Source organism: Barbus barbus (assembly GCF_936440315.1).
Source record: "Barbus barbus genome assembly, chromosome: 12".
Taxonomy (NCBI): Eukaryota; Metazoa; Chordata; class Actinopteri; order Cypriniformes; family Cyprinidae; genus Barbus; species Barbus barbus.
In genome coordinates this window covers 12,141,263-12,155,862 of record NC_136740.1, presented here as the reverse complement: position 1 = coordinate 12,155,862, position 14,600 = coordinate 12,141,263, and the positions used below count along the sequence as shown (strand labels likewise).

The 14,600-nt window shown below is 37.9% G+C and overlaps 1 protein-coding gene across 1 annotated transcript in view; it reads right to left on the bottom strand.

Annotated features, from left to right (window-relative positions):
- Positions 1–14,600, bottom strand: part of LOC306878525 (dynein axonemal heavy chain 11-like) — a gene marked incomplete at its 5' end in the record, with an annotated part of 73,390 nt that overhangs the window by 42,483 nt on the left and 16,307 nt on the right. Inside the window, 17 exons of the mRNA XM_079430967.1 lie at positions 176–349; positions 4,088–4,219; positions 4,304–4,454; positions 4,572–4,720; positions 4,900–5,027; positions 5,154–5,286; positions 5,847–5,924; positions 6,012–6,206; positions 6,293–6,385; positions 6,463–6,601; positions 8,093–8,209; positions 8,295–8,440; positions 8,685–8,841; positions 10,326–10,486; positions 10,733–10,864; positions 13,517–13,750; positions 14,203–14,352. Of these exons, the coding sequence (XP_079287093.1) occupies positions 176–349; positions 4,088–4,219; positions 4,304–4,454; positions 4,572–4,720; positions 4,900–5,027; positions 5,154–5,286; positions 5,847–5,924; positions 6,012–6,206; positions 6,293–6,385; positions 6,463–6,601; positions 8,093–8,209; positions 8,295–8,440; positions 8,685–8,841; positions 10,326–10,486; positions 10,733–10,864; positions 13,517–13,750; positions 14,203–14,352 (2,469 nt within the window). The remainder of the gene's footprint in view (positions 1–175; positions 350–4,087; positions 4,220–4,303; positions 4,455–4,571; positions 4,721–4,899; positions 5,028–5,153; positions 5,287–5,846; positions 5,925–6,011; positions 6,207–6,292; positions 6,386–6,462; positions 6,602–8,092; positions 8,210–8,294; positions 8,441–8,684; positions 8,842–10,325; positions 10,487–10,732; positions 10,865–13,516; positions 13,751–14,202; positions 14,353–14,600) is intronic.

Here is a 14,600-nt window from a genome sequence, read left to right as displayed (position 1 = left end):
AAGTGGTTCTCTGTGAGAGTGAATTTTCTCAGCAGATCACAAAGAAATATATTGTGTTGTAAAAAATATGTTCACTGCATGTTATTCTGTTTGTAAAGGAAGTATTAGTGTATTCCGAGAGTTCTTACATCAAACTTAGACTTCAGCTTCCTGCAATACATGATTCTGTCCTCACCTGTACAGGTGTATCAGGGTCCATCTCAAACATGGGCATCCTGTCGGTCCATGGCAGGAAACGTCTGGAATGAGGATCTAAATAGTAGTCAAACACATAACCCTGTGCAGGAAACTTCACACTCTTCATCTCTTTGATCCACCACTGGCTGAACTCAGCCCGATAATCATGAAGCTGAGAAAACAAAAAAGACAACAAACAGAGACACGCTAAAGTGCTATAAACATCCATATTTTATATATATACACACAGTGCCCTCCAAAAGTATTGGAACAGTAAGGCCAATTCCTTTATTTTTGCTGTAGACTGTAAACATTTGGGTTTGACATCAAAAGATGAATATGAGATGAGAGATTAACATTTCAGCTTTTATTTACAGGTATTTTCATCTGGATCCGATACACAACTTAACACCTTTTGTTTGAACCCACCCATTTTTCATGTTACCAAAAGTATTGGAACGTGACTGACAGGTGTGTTTTGTTGCCCTGGTGTGTCCTATTAATTGATTATTCAAACCATAAATAGCACTGAATGTCTGCGCACAGTTTCAGATCCGTGCAGACTGCATTTATAGTTAGTTAGACGTGTAACCAACATGAAAACCAGAGAGGTGTCTATAGATGAAAAACGAGCAATTGTGAAGCTGAGAGAAGACGAAAAATTCAATCAAACCATTGCACAAACACTGGCAATAGCAAGAACAACCATTTGGAATCTCCTGAGGAAGAAAGAAACCACTGGTGTACTAAGTAACACACCTCAAACGGGTAGATCAAGGAAAACATCTGCAGTTGATGACAGAAACATAGTGGCAGCTGTAAAGAAAAACCCTAAAACAACTGTTAGTGACATCAGCAACAACCTCCAGTGGCAGGCGTTGAAGGCATCACAATCTACTGTTCGCAGAAGACTTCATGAACAAAAGTACAGAGGCTACACCAGAAGATGCAAACCACTCATTAGCAAGAAGAATAGGAGACGAGCCTCAAAAATTCTGGGACAATGTTTTATGGACTGATTTCATGGACCAAAGTGATGGAAAGGCTAAAGTTTGGAGAAAGAAAGGATCTGTTCATGATCCCAAACATACAAGTTCATCTGAAACACAGTGTACACAGGTGTACATTATAGTACACATTACACAAGTAATGTAATGGCTTGGGCTTTCATCGCTTCTTCTGGGACAGGCTCATTAATGATGTAACACATGATGGCAGCAGCAAAATTAACTCAGAAGTCTACAGAAATATTTTGTCTGACCATTTACAGAAAGATGCAACCAAACTGATTGGGAGATCCTTCATCATGCAGCAAGATAATGACCCAAAACAAAGTGCCAAAACAACAAAGGAGTTCATCAGGGGCAAGAAGTGGAAGGTTTTAGACTGGCCAAGTCAATCTCCTCACTTAAACGCTGTAGAGTATGCATTTTACCTGCTACTGAAGGGAGTAGCCCTCCAAAACTGAAAGAGGCTGTGGTGAAAGCCTGGAAAAGCATCACAAAAGAAGAATGCAAAAGTTTGGTGATGGCAATGGGTCACAGGCTTGATGCAGTTATTGAAAGCAAAGGATTTGCAACTAAATATTAAGTCTTTTTCACTTTAATCTATGTTAATTCTATCTGTTCCAATACTTTTGGTAACATGAAAAATGGGTGGGTTCAAACAAAAGGTGCTATTTTCTAAGTTGTGCATCAGATGCAGATGTAAATACCTGTAAATAAAAGCTGAAATGTTAATCTCTCATCTCATATTCATCTTTTGATGTCAAACCCAAATGTTTTCAGTCTACAGCAAAAATAAAGGAATTGGCCTTACTGTTCCAATACTTTTGGAGGGCACTGTATATATATATATATATACACAGTATCTCATAGAAGTGAGTACACCCCTCACATTTGTGTAAATATTTTATTATATCTTTTCATGTGACAGCACTGAAGAAATGATACTTTGCTACAATGTAAAGTAGTGAGTGTACAGCTTGTATAACAGTGTAAATGTGCTGTCCCCTCAAAATACCTCAACACACAAACATTAATGTCAAAAGTGAGTACACCCCTAAGTGAAAATGTCCAAATTGGGCCCAAAGTTTGAATATTTTGTATTTTAAGAAAACAGAATATTTTGTGTGGTCACCATTATTTTCCAGCACTGCCTTAACCCTCTTGGGCATGGAGTTCACCAGAGCTTCACAGGTTGCCACTGGAGTCCTCTTCCACTCCTCCATGACGACATCACAGAGCTGGTGGATGTTAGAGACCTTGCACTCCTCCACCTTCCATTTGAGGATGCCCCACAGATGCTGGAGACATGCTTGGCCAACCCTTCACCTTTACCCTCAGCTTCTTTAGCAAGGCAGTGGTTGTCTTGGAAGTGTGTTTGGGGTCGTTATCGTGTTGGAATACTGCCCTGAGGCCCAATATCTGCTACAGTATGTCACAGTACATGTTGGCATTCATGGTTCCCTCAATGAACTGTTGCTCCCCAGTGTTGGCAGCACTCATGCAGCCCCAGACCATGACACTCCCACCACCATGCTTGACTGTAGGCAAGACACACTTTTCTTTGTACTCCTCACCTGGTTGCCGCCACACACACTTGACACCATCTGAACCAAATAAGTTTATCTTGGTCTCATCAGACCACAGGACATGATTCCAGTAATCCATGTCCTTAGTCTGCTTGTCTTTAGCAAACTGTTTGCTTTCTTGTGCATCATCTTTAGAAGTGGCTTCCTTCTGGGACGACAGCCATGCAGACCAATTTGATGCAGTGTGCGGCGTATGGTCTGAGTACTGACAGGCTGACCCCCAACCCCTTCAACCTCTGCAGCAATGCTGGCAGCACTCATACGTCTATTTCCCAAACACAACCTCTAGATATGATGCTGAGCACGTGCACTCAACTTCTTCGGTCGACCATGGCAAGGCCTGTTCTGAGTGGAACTTGTCCTGTTAAACCGCAGTATGGTCTTGGCCACCATGCTGCAGCTCGGTTTCAGGGTCTTGGCAACCTTCTTATAACCTTCGCCATCTTTATGTAGAGCAACAAGTCTTTTTTTCAGATCCTCAGTTTCAGAGAGTCCTTTGCCATGATGAGGTGCCATGTTGAACTTCCAGTGACCAGTATGAGAGAGTGAGAGCGATAACACCAAATTTAACACACCTGCTCCCCATTCACACCTGAGACCTTGTAACACTAACGAGTCACATGACTCTGGGGAGAGAACATGGCTAATTGGGCCAAATTTGGACATTTTCACTTAGGGGTGTACTCACTTTTGTGGCCAGCGGTTTAGACATTAATGGCTGTGTGTTGAGTTATTTTGAGGGGACAGCAAATTTACACTGTTATACAAGCTGTACACTCACTACTTTACATTGTAGCAACGTGTCATTTCTTCAGTGTTGTCACATGAAAAGATATAATAAAATATTTATAAAAATGTGAGGGGTGTACTCACTTCTGTGAGATACTGTATATATATGCATCATGCTTGTGAAGGATCCATTTTAAGATGATCTTACAGAGATAAACTTTTTTTTTTTAATTAATTGATATTTCTATAAACAAAAAGAAAAAAAAAAGAATATATATATTTAATATATATAAAAAAAGACTATGGGTGATTTTTAGACTGTAATCTCTCCTAATCTCTCCTGTGACAAGAAGAGAAAAATTTGTGTGGAAAGTAAATAAATCAAAACTCACTTAAAATAAATATAAATATGTAAATTTTGTCAGTTTTAGTCTTGTAGTTTTTGTGTTTTGCATTCGTATACCCCCCCCAAAAACAAAATAAAAAAAAAACAATACAAAACAACATAAAACAAAACACCGGCCCAAACAAAAACAAAAAATATTAAAAACTAAACTAAACGAAAACAAAATAAAACAAAACAAATACCTGATCCTGGAATGTGGCTCCACCAAAAGCCCACACACATGCAAACACAAAGTATGTCTCATAGATTTCCCGTGGAGTGTCTACCGGAATGTTCTCCGGAGTTAACAGACAATCCAACAAGGAGCACAGAGTCTGAGAAAGAGAGAGACATCAGTAAAGATTTGAAAACCACAGTATTGGCCTGTATGAATGAGTGTATCTGTGCGAATTGTACACCTGAACCATGCTGTTCTCAGTAATAGGAATGATTTTCTTAAAGGAGCTTCTCATTTTTTCAATACAGCGAGGGATATATTTGTCAAACAGAATGGTCAGGTGTGCTCTCTCAGTTTGTCTCTCCCTCCGATCAATCCAACTCGTAACATACCTAGACATTGAAGAAAAAGAGGCTGTTCAACTAAGCCTAATCCATCACAAATATGAACAACTATGAATTGTTGGTGTAATTTGATGGTGTAATTTGCACAGAAAGTGAATTTCTCACAGGTTCCAGCTAAGCTCCTGAGGATTGATGTACAGGATGCCAGCTCGGGACACGGTGGCAGGAGTGGCATGTTTCAAGTGGCTGATCTCAAACAGTAGTCTCATCGAGGGAGTGAGTGGGATACGTTCATTATTAGCCAGAGTAAGAACCTGCACAGACATGCACAACATAACTACATCATTGCCAGTATTCATAATTCTTCGCATAATAACTTCGCGGTATTGTTCAGTGGAGTGTTTAAATGTGTCCTAATGCAATTTTAGTGCTCCAGATTAATCAGCTGGATGCAAATGTCCTCATAAAAACATGCACAAACTGTGTGGGGTACCTTGTTGTCATCCATGACAGTGTTGAGAGACTCAATCCACATGGGGTCAATGTCTCCATCCAGAACAATCCACTTTGGCCCCGAGTGAGAGTTACTGGCTTGATCCCGCATGAAATGCGACAATAAACCTGCCACGTGAAGAGATTTACAATCTCAAAGTCTTACTGGGGAGAATGGATATCATGTCTAAACTGTAAGTTATGTACTGTGAATTGGACAGGATCAGCTCTACAAAACACTGGATGCTGATGTACCATCTTTCCATTCCCGAGTGGCTGGATGAAAGAATCCAAACAGTTCATCATTGCTTATAGCTTTTGGGTTCAGATCGTTCCAGAGAGGCTTCTTTCCCATGTTGAAGTAGGTTTTGTGAAGAGTTTTCAGGATCTGTTTAGAGATAGTTTGTGATTATAGCACACTTTAAATTTACTAACTTTCTATTTTAATTTTTGTGAATTTTTTATCTTTTTGGTTGTTATAGATAAGATCATGTGAACAATAAAAAATGTATATTTTAAATGAATATTATATATAGTATATGTATTATACTGTATATATAATATATCAATGAATCAATTAATAAATAACAATATACAATAAACTTTAATTATTTGATAATATCCCCATTGCTGGATTCTAGTAAAACCAAAGAATTTAGCACAAATAAAGAATATATAACTACAGAACAATATAAATTATTTCATACCTGTGCAATATGTTTACAAAGCCATGAAAATGGAAAAAACATTTTTTAAATAACTGTCCACAAAACTAGCAAATAATTTGTTTGCATGACAATTAATTATCAGGCAAAATGGCATAATCGAATAGAGAGATATTTTGCATTATAAGAATACAAAATACAAGTAATTAGTGGATTTATTCAAAACATCAGGGAAAGTGGACAGTGGGAAACAGGTTTGTACTCATGTAGACTGTGTTCTGACCTGGCTTTTTCCAGTCCCAGCATCACCAACCACAAACACAGAGTGATGAACAGATAGAAGCTCATCAAGCTGAACAACCTTCATTAAAAAAAGAGGTTAGCAAGGAATCTAAAACAGTATGATATCAGTGCTAAACAAATGATGACACTGTGCAGAGTTTCTTACTTTCAGAACGAATGTGTCCTCAGGTTGAAGCTTTAACTCTAGACTCGTCTGACGGACTATCAGCTCAAACTCTGCATCAGTCCGCCTTTCCACCTCCAAACCAGGGAACAAATCTCTAATCAGACCCAGGAACACTGGAACGTCTTCCGAAACTATCTTTGGCATGTTGAAATCTCTCAAAACCTGCATCAACACCTACATAATGTAAAAGGAAGTGTTAAAACACAAGGCTGCTTTATCTACAGAGCTATGCATCAAGCACATAAACAAATTTCCATTACTTGATCTTCTGGCCTAGTCCGATCTGCTCTTTTGAGAGCTCCAGCAACCACCAGGACAGGTTTGACAGCACGCAGTCCCCAGTCATAGTGATCCTACAGCAGAGAATACATGTAGTTCTAGAGCGGGCTAAAACAGGACAAGTGGCACCTTTACTCTTAGCTCAGCGTACCTGTTTAGAGAGCATCTCCTTACAGAGCCTGTAGAGGGTGATGAACTTGTTGCCCAGAACCTGAGCGCTCTGAAATCCCTCAGACATCAACATGATCTCACAGATTAGCTCCATGTCAGGAACCACCATTGCACACGGCCTGCCAAAGATATTCATGAACTCCTCTATACACTGCTGATACAGCATTTAAAGAAAGAACTTCATCTATTTTACACAACATGTGACATTAAATACACTCTGATGTAGCTGGTGCAAACCGCTTAAATCTAGTTTTTACTTAGTTTTTCATGTTATATTAAAAGGATAGTTCACCCAAAAATGAAAATTTGATGTTTATCTGCTTACCTACCCCCAGGGCATCCAAGATGTAGGTGACTTTGTTTCTTCAGTAGAACACAATGAAGATTTTTAACTCAAACCGTTGCAGTCTGTCAGTCATATAATGGCAGTCAATAGGACCCATGGCTTTGAGAGCAAAAAAGAAAACATACAAAGACAAAACCAAATGAAACCCTGCGGCTTGTGACGATACATTGAGGTCTTAAGACACAAAACAATTGGTCTGTGCAAGAAACTAAACGTCACGCGCCGGCTGTTGTGAACGCACTCAGGACAGTTGGACATTGCGGTGGATCAGAGGTAAAAAATGATATAAATACTGTTCAGTTTCTTGCACAGACCTATTATTTCATGTCTTAGCACCTCAGTGTATCGCCACGGGCCGCAGGGTTTAATTTGGTTTTGTCTTTGTATGTTTTTTTTTTTTCTCTCAAAGCCGTGGGTCCCATTGACTGCCATTATATGACTGACAGACTGCAACGGTTTGAGTTAAAAATCTTCGTTTGTGTTCTACTGAAGACACAAAGTCATCTACATCTTGGATGCCCTTGGGGTAAGCAGATAAACATCACATTTTCATTTTTGGGTGAACTATCCCTTTTAATTAATTTTAGTACAGTTTACTCAATTGTTTTGTTGTTCAAACTAACATTTAATTTGTCCATAATTATAATATTAACTGATATTTATAATATTAATACTAACAACATTCCAAAAAATAAAAAAGTAAAACATGTATTAACTATATAGTTAATAATTAGAAATTGTTTAATATGTATACTGTATATAGGGGTATGTAGGATTTTTGAAAAGAAATTAATACATTTATTCAACAAGGACGTATGCAATAAAGTGATTAAAAGCGACAGTAAATACTTTAATATTGTCATAAAATAATTGCTTGATAACTTCCTATTTATCATAAATATTCAGAACAATTTTCACAAAAAATAGCAGCACAATATAACTATTTTCTACTATATTTTTGATCAAATCAAATAAACACGGGCTTGATGAGCATACAAGACTTCATTTCAAAACAAAAATCTCTCAAACTTTTGAATAGACACTCATATATACATTTAAAAAAAAAAACAAATTCAACTTTTGTTTATTTACTCATCTATATATCATCATTGACATGATGAATATTTTCCATCTAATCTTTTTTGATGATTAAATTAAAAAAATTAATGTTTTACTGCATAAACATACACATTTTAGCGAATGGGTTTGCTTGAAAACATTTTTTTCTTTTAAAAAAACACATTTTATTTGGATCAAGCTGTACCTGAAAAGTGCTTTGAGGTTCTCTGGTAGCTCAGTTCGTCCAGCATATCCAGGGTTCATTGTGATGAAGATCCCAACAGAGGGTTTCAAGCTAATCTCTTCCTCTAGGAACAGAAACCTGCAGGGAACAATGGTTAAAACATGCCTAAATAATTCATATGAACCATTCAGAATATCTAAAAACAAAAACAAAAAAACCTTACCTCTTCCTCTTTTTGCGAATGGCATCCTGTATGGTCTTCACCTGTACTGCTACCACTGACAGCACTTCCACAGCGATTCGGTTAAACTCATCAAAGCAGCCCCAAGCTCCAGTTTGTGCCAGACCTTTAAAGATGTTCCCTATGGACTGAACGATAAAACAAGTGAAGGAAACACTTCACCGTGTCCCTTTTTAAAGACTTAAAAGAGCTAAACCTACAGTAGTTAAGGACAAAACTTACAAAACAAAACATCAGCCAACTGTGATAAAGTTTCAAACAATTACTCATTGATTTCTTTCAATTAAGAAGCAGAATCCTATTTGGCAAAGTAATTATATGCATTAGGAGCTCATCTGAAGTGAGAATACACATTTCTGCTGGTGTGTTTACCTTATAGTCCATCTGCTCAGAGCAGTTGAAGACGTACACCATGACCCCCAGAGCTCTGCCCAGGTCTTTAGTGGTTTCAGTTTTTCCTGTGCCAGCCGGTCCCGCTGGAGCACCACTCATAGTCAAGTGCAGTGACTGAGTCAGTGTTATATAGCATCTGCAATGAAAAAATGCAACCTCAAACAATGCATAGATATAGTTATGGTGAGGCTTGTTTATAACATTAACAAACATACTTTTCACAATTTTTTTTTTTTTCAAATGTCATGAACATCATATCACTTCCATCTCAAATTACTGTATGTTTTGTGATTAACGGCATTATGTGGTGGAAATGATGTGGGTAGGAATGACTTTTCAAACACTTTTGTAATAAAATGCCTCTTCTGATGGGTTACAGCTAATTTCATTATGAAATTTTCATAGCTAGCATGGTATGCATGTATGTGCACTTAAGTTAAACTTTTTTTGCTTGTTTTTTTTGCATAATTTTACAAAATTACAGCTAAATTGTACAATAAATATATATATATATATATTTTTTGTGACATTCAGCCAAGTATGGTGACCCATACTCGGAATTCGTGCTCTGCATTTAACCCATCCAACGTGCACACACACAGCAGTGAACACACACACACCGTGAACACACACACACACAGCAGTGAACACACACACACACCGTGAACACACACCCGGAGCAGTGGGCAGCCATTTATGCTGCAGCGCCCGGGGAGCAGTTGGGGTTCGGTGCCTTGCTCAAGGGCACCTCAGTCGTGGTATTGAGGGTGGAGAGAGCGCTGGACATTCACTCCCCCCACCTACAATTCCTGCCGGCCGGAGACTCGAACCCGCAACCTTCGGATTACAAGTCCGACTCTCTAACCATTAGGCCACGACTTCCCAAGTCACCCAATATTCTATTTACCTTGATTTTTCTTTGTTTTCATCACATTTCATTTCTCAAATTAAATCCAAATGCAATCTATTTACCAACACTCTTTCTCCCTAACCAAGTACAATGTGGGTTTGTTGGGGGGTTTTTTAAGGAAAACTTTCTTTAAGGGCCTAATTGTTGGTCACTGTGGAAATTACGGTCTTGGGAAACTTGTAAAAAAATAAAAAGTAAAAAAATGATCATTTCAATATTTTTTGTTTAAAGTGTAATAATAATTATATAATGACACTTCATTTAACTGTGACAAGGGTAAAACAATAAAATCTACATGAAGGTAATTTAAAAAAAAGGACCAAAACAAAAGTTGAAAAGTTGAAAGGTAAAAAGTTTCAAAGAAAAAAAGAATGCTCTTCTTCAAAAAAAGAAAATTAATTTATTTTAAAGAAAGAAAGAAATTTATTTATATATTTAAATAAATGCATATTTAATAAATGCACATTTGAATGTACATGAACTACTGATCTGTTCGGTAAGACTTATTAATGAAAAATATTAAAAAGGGTTACTACAAAAATATAATGGATAAATCTTGTTCTGTTGTTTTATTTGTTTGATTGATTTTTCCCTGTATTTCCCTAATACTAAATAATACATTTTCTTGTAAAATAAATACAAATAAAGTAAAAAAAGATTTGTCAAATTAGTTTATCTTAGTTAGTGCAAACCATTAGCTGTTAAGTTACCTGTCTGTAAGAGGTGTAATGACCAGACGAGGCGTGTTGCCCAGATATTCATAGGAATATCGGAATTGAGCATCGCATATGTTGATGAAGCAGTGCTTCTGCTCCTCATCCCAGCTGTGGCGGAGCTGAGAAATCCAGGCAAATGCCTGAGCACTGCTCACCTGGATTAAAAACGGTTTCAAACACTTAATAAAACAACTCTGAAAAAGACATTCCAGCACATCAAGAGAGAAAAAAAGTCTAAATGTTCCCAACTCAATTAATTAATCAATTACTGCTTGTCAATTTAAAGCCCATCAAAATAATGACTGAGTACCAAACACCGCTAAATGATTTAAAACAAGGAAACAGAGCATCCTTTAGTCGACATGATCATTATTTACGAAGCGCAGTAAACATGACCCAACCTTCTGAGCAATGAGTTTGGAGACCACATCTCTGGCGTGAACATCTATGGTGCACAGAGTCATGATCTTCTGCCTGTCACCCGGGTTCAGTTCCCCCAATAACATGTTTATCAAGGAGTTTAGCTGGGCAATCTGGAGAAGCAAGGCAGATATTTTAGCGTTTCAGAGGGCACAATGATGGCTTGTGAGAGCATACAGTGAGCTTTGTGGCCCCTGCTTACAGTAATTATATCAATTTACATGCCAGAGAGAAGTGGATTGTAATAACTGCGCTGACAGGGGCTCAGGGTCATGTGTTCATCAGAGAAATCCCCCCACGTTTATGGAGCAAGGTCATATATTCCAGTTGGGAGGCCAAATAAGCACAGAGCTCATTTATCAATGTTGGGGGGAACTGCGAGTGTATAAGACTGTTTGACTATGAATAAGAGCGGCCAGCTGGTGCGTGTGTGTGTGACAATGAATGAGAGTGCTGGGCCAATATATGTGTGTGTGTGTGTGTGTGTGTGTGTGAGAGAGAGAGTTGGGGGGAGGTGGTTAAGAGGCGATGCCGTGGATCCCTGTCACAGACAGGCAAATGAGATGTAATCTTCCTGCCTGTATTTGGTGTAAAAGCAGCTTAGGTTGTACTGCATTTATCACCCCATGCTGTCTGACAGCGACTCCAATCAGGGGCTTGAAGGGAAAGAGGCAGATTATTCAAACGCCGGCCAAGGACATGCTAACCTTCTCTGCGCTTGATGACAGATCCTGACACTGCAGGGACGATATGGACGTGCTTGTGGCAGTCTACACGGATCAGCACTATTCACTTCATCATACTTACAACGAAGAAGCAGGAGTGTGTTTTCGATGGCTTCGTCATTGCCTCGTTCATACTTCAGATGTGCTCTTATCTATGCCTGAAAAAGAAGTCTAGCACTGCCTAGAAAAGTAAAGGGTCTATATAGAGGAGGAAGAAGGACTGGTGACTTTTAGGATCTGCAATAATGTAAATCTCCTGTTTTAAGAGTTATTTGTTCCTGAAATGGACAACACATGGCGTGTTTTTGATTCACTAAAATAGGGGCTCATAAAAATCATTTGTTTGTAAATCGTACTACAGTGGTTGTTTGATATGTTTATTATTCACTAGAAACCAGACCACACAAGTTCCACTATGTTTTTCATTCACTAAAAAGAACCGGCTCATAAGAGTCAATTCTTTGCAAACTGGACTACAATTGTTGCCGTGTATATTTCTGATTCACCAAAAATGTCTCATAAAAGTAATTTGTTCATGTACCACACTAAGCTGTTTGTGCAGTATGTTTTTGATTCACTAAAAAGAACTGGCTCATACAAATCATTGGTTTGTGAACTAGAGCCCTGCGCGGGCCTCAAATTTAGGCCCTAGCCTGGCCCGAGACACTCAGGCCCTAGCCCGGCCCTTGTCCGACAGCTTATCAGAATTACCAGCCCGAGTCTGACCCGAGCCCGTCTTTTTTTCCCCCTTCTCCCAAAACAGCTTATACTACTGTTTCAGCTATTAAAATAGTTCAGTTTTGTATGTAATGGCAAAGTGATTATATTTCAATTAGTTTTTTGTTAATTTAGCATTTTTTGTTAGTTAAATATAAGTTTTTGTTTTTTAAAGTAACGACCAAACTGCCAGCGGCAGACAGTGAGTTGATCATAGTCTGTTTCTGATCAATTTTGCCTTCAAATCATCACAACTTGCCTAAAATTAAATCTATAGATATAAAACAGCTCAAGCATATAACAATGTTTAAACGATAAACCTAGATAAATGTGGTCACTTGCATTTTTTTCAGTGGAAACAACTTAAAACATGCCATCATTTTTGCACATAAAGGTAAGAGTAATACATCATTTGGAACTGTACAGGTTCTACTTTTATTTGTGTGCACTCACAATATCAACAAAACGTTGTCCTTTTATAAATTAAAAAAAACAAACATGATGCGCTTTCTGCCGTCTTGGTCTTGAACAGGAGCGCTTCACAAAAATGAATCGAAACTCAGTGAATACATGCCTCACAGACATGATGAATATATCTTTATGAAGCTTTAAATTACTACTTCATGAAATAAAACAATATTATAATTTCATTATAATCATAATCCGTAAAGATTCACTTCTCTCTAAAGGCGCGTCTAATGAGGATATGGTGAGTCAGGATCGGCAACTTGCACTATATGTTTTTGATTCACTAAAAAGAACTGGTCCATAAGAATAATTTGTTCGTGAGTCATAGTACACAGGTTGTGTGGCATGTCTCTGATTCACTAAAAAGAACTGGCTCATGAGTAATTTGTTTGCAAACCGGACTACAGTGTTTGACCTGTATGTTTCTGATTCACCAAAAAAGTCTTATAAGAGACATTAGTTCATGAACCACGCTAAACTGTTTGTGCTGTATGTTTTTTATTCACTAAAAAGAACTGGCTCATAAGTGTCATTTGTTTGTGAACCGGACTACACTGCTTTTACTGTATGTTTTTCGTACTACACTATTTATGTGGTATGACTTTGACTTACTAAAAAGAACTGGCTCATAACAGTCATTTGTTTGGGAACCAGATGACACTGGTTTGCACTGTATGATGTTTACTTAATAATAAAAAAATCCACTTAAGAGTCAATGTTTTCAGTGTGAACACGACTCTGAAAGAGGCATCTCATTCATGAACACGAATCTACTCTGTGTCATTAATTCAGTCGATTCACAATTATGAATGTGTAACAAAAGTGTGCAATATACATACTGTATGACCGACTGACCTGTTTCTTGTTGTAGTCTCTGAGCGCCGTCTCAAAACCCTCGGCCAGCCGCTCAAAGGCAAGATTCATGTCAGCGGACCACCAGATCTGAGAGACTGTGAGAACCACCTGAGCCGGCAACTCCAAGACCCAATGTTCCCGCGAACGTTCCTCATAGACGACCACAGCCTCAGCTATGTGCCTCCTCATTCCCTCCCTCATCACATCCTCCAGACATTTCAACCAGAGCTCAACCTGACAGGAAACAGCTCACTCCGTAAGAAATAGTCATACAACAACATTGTATGGTTACTCTTACAAACTCTTATAATAGGGCCAGTTATTTACAAAATAACTGAAATTTTTTTTTTTTTGCCCTATATAATTCCATGTTTTGTAAATGCTGGGATATCCTAATTTTTGTATTAAAGTTATTTCTACCTGTATGTATATTTCAGAGTGTAACTGGTGTATACATAGTTTTAATTAAACCCATATTTATTTAAAGAATTGTATTATTTAATTAAAATATTTTATTGTATTTAAGAAATAATTAAATCAACATCTTTTAACATAACATTTATATTAATATTTAATAAAATAATTAAATTTTTTAAGTTTGCCTTTCATTTTTAAAAACAAGTTCCAACTTTAATATCCGAGTTTGATTTAATTAGATGCCAGTTTGATTTGAATGTGGGTTTTACCGGTCCAATGCAGTCACACGGTGAATAGAATGGAACATATTCTCCGTCTCTGCTGAACATTCCCACCGCTGCTGTGGCCTTTTCCCCCTCCTTGTCAGAAAACTCCAGATCAGTCATACTGTCAAACAGCTTACCCAGGTGACAGGTAATCTAAAAAGCAATGAACCATAAAGCATTATTTTCACAGAACAATATACTGTACACAGTACCTCTGTGAATCAATCTGCACAGTTATGTATGGTTAAGTACGGGCATATCCGTAGATAATAATATGATTGTGGATGTATTTGCAATTCTTATTATAACCGAGGTACAATGAGAACAAGATGAAGCACTTTGACCCTGTTCTGGTTGAACGGTTCAGGAGAAAACCTGCACATATGTGGGAGGATCGGCTC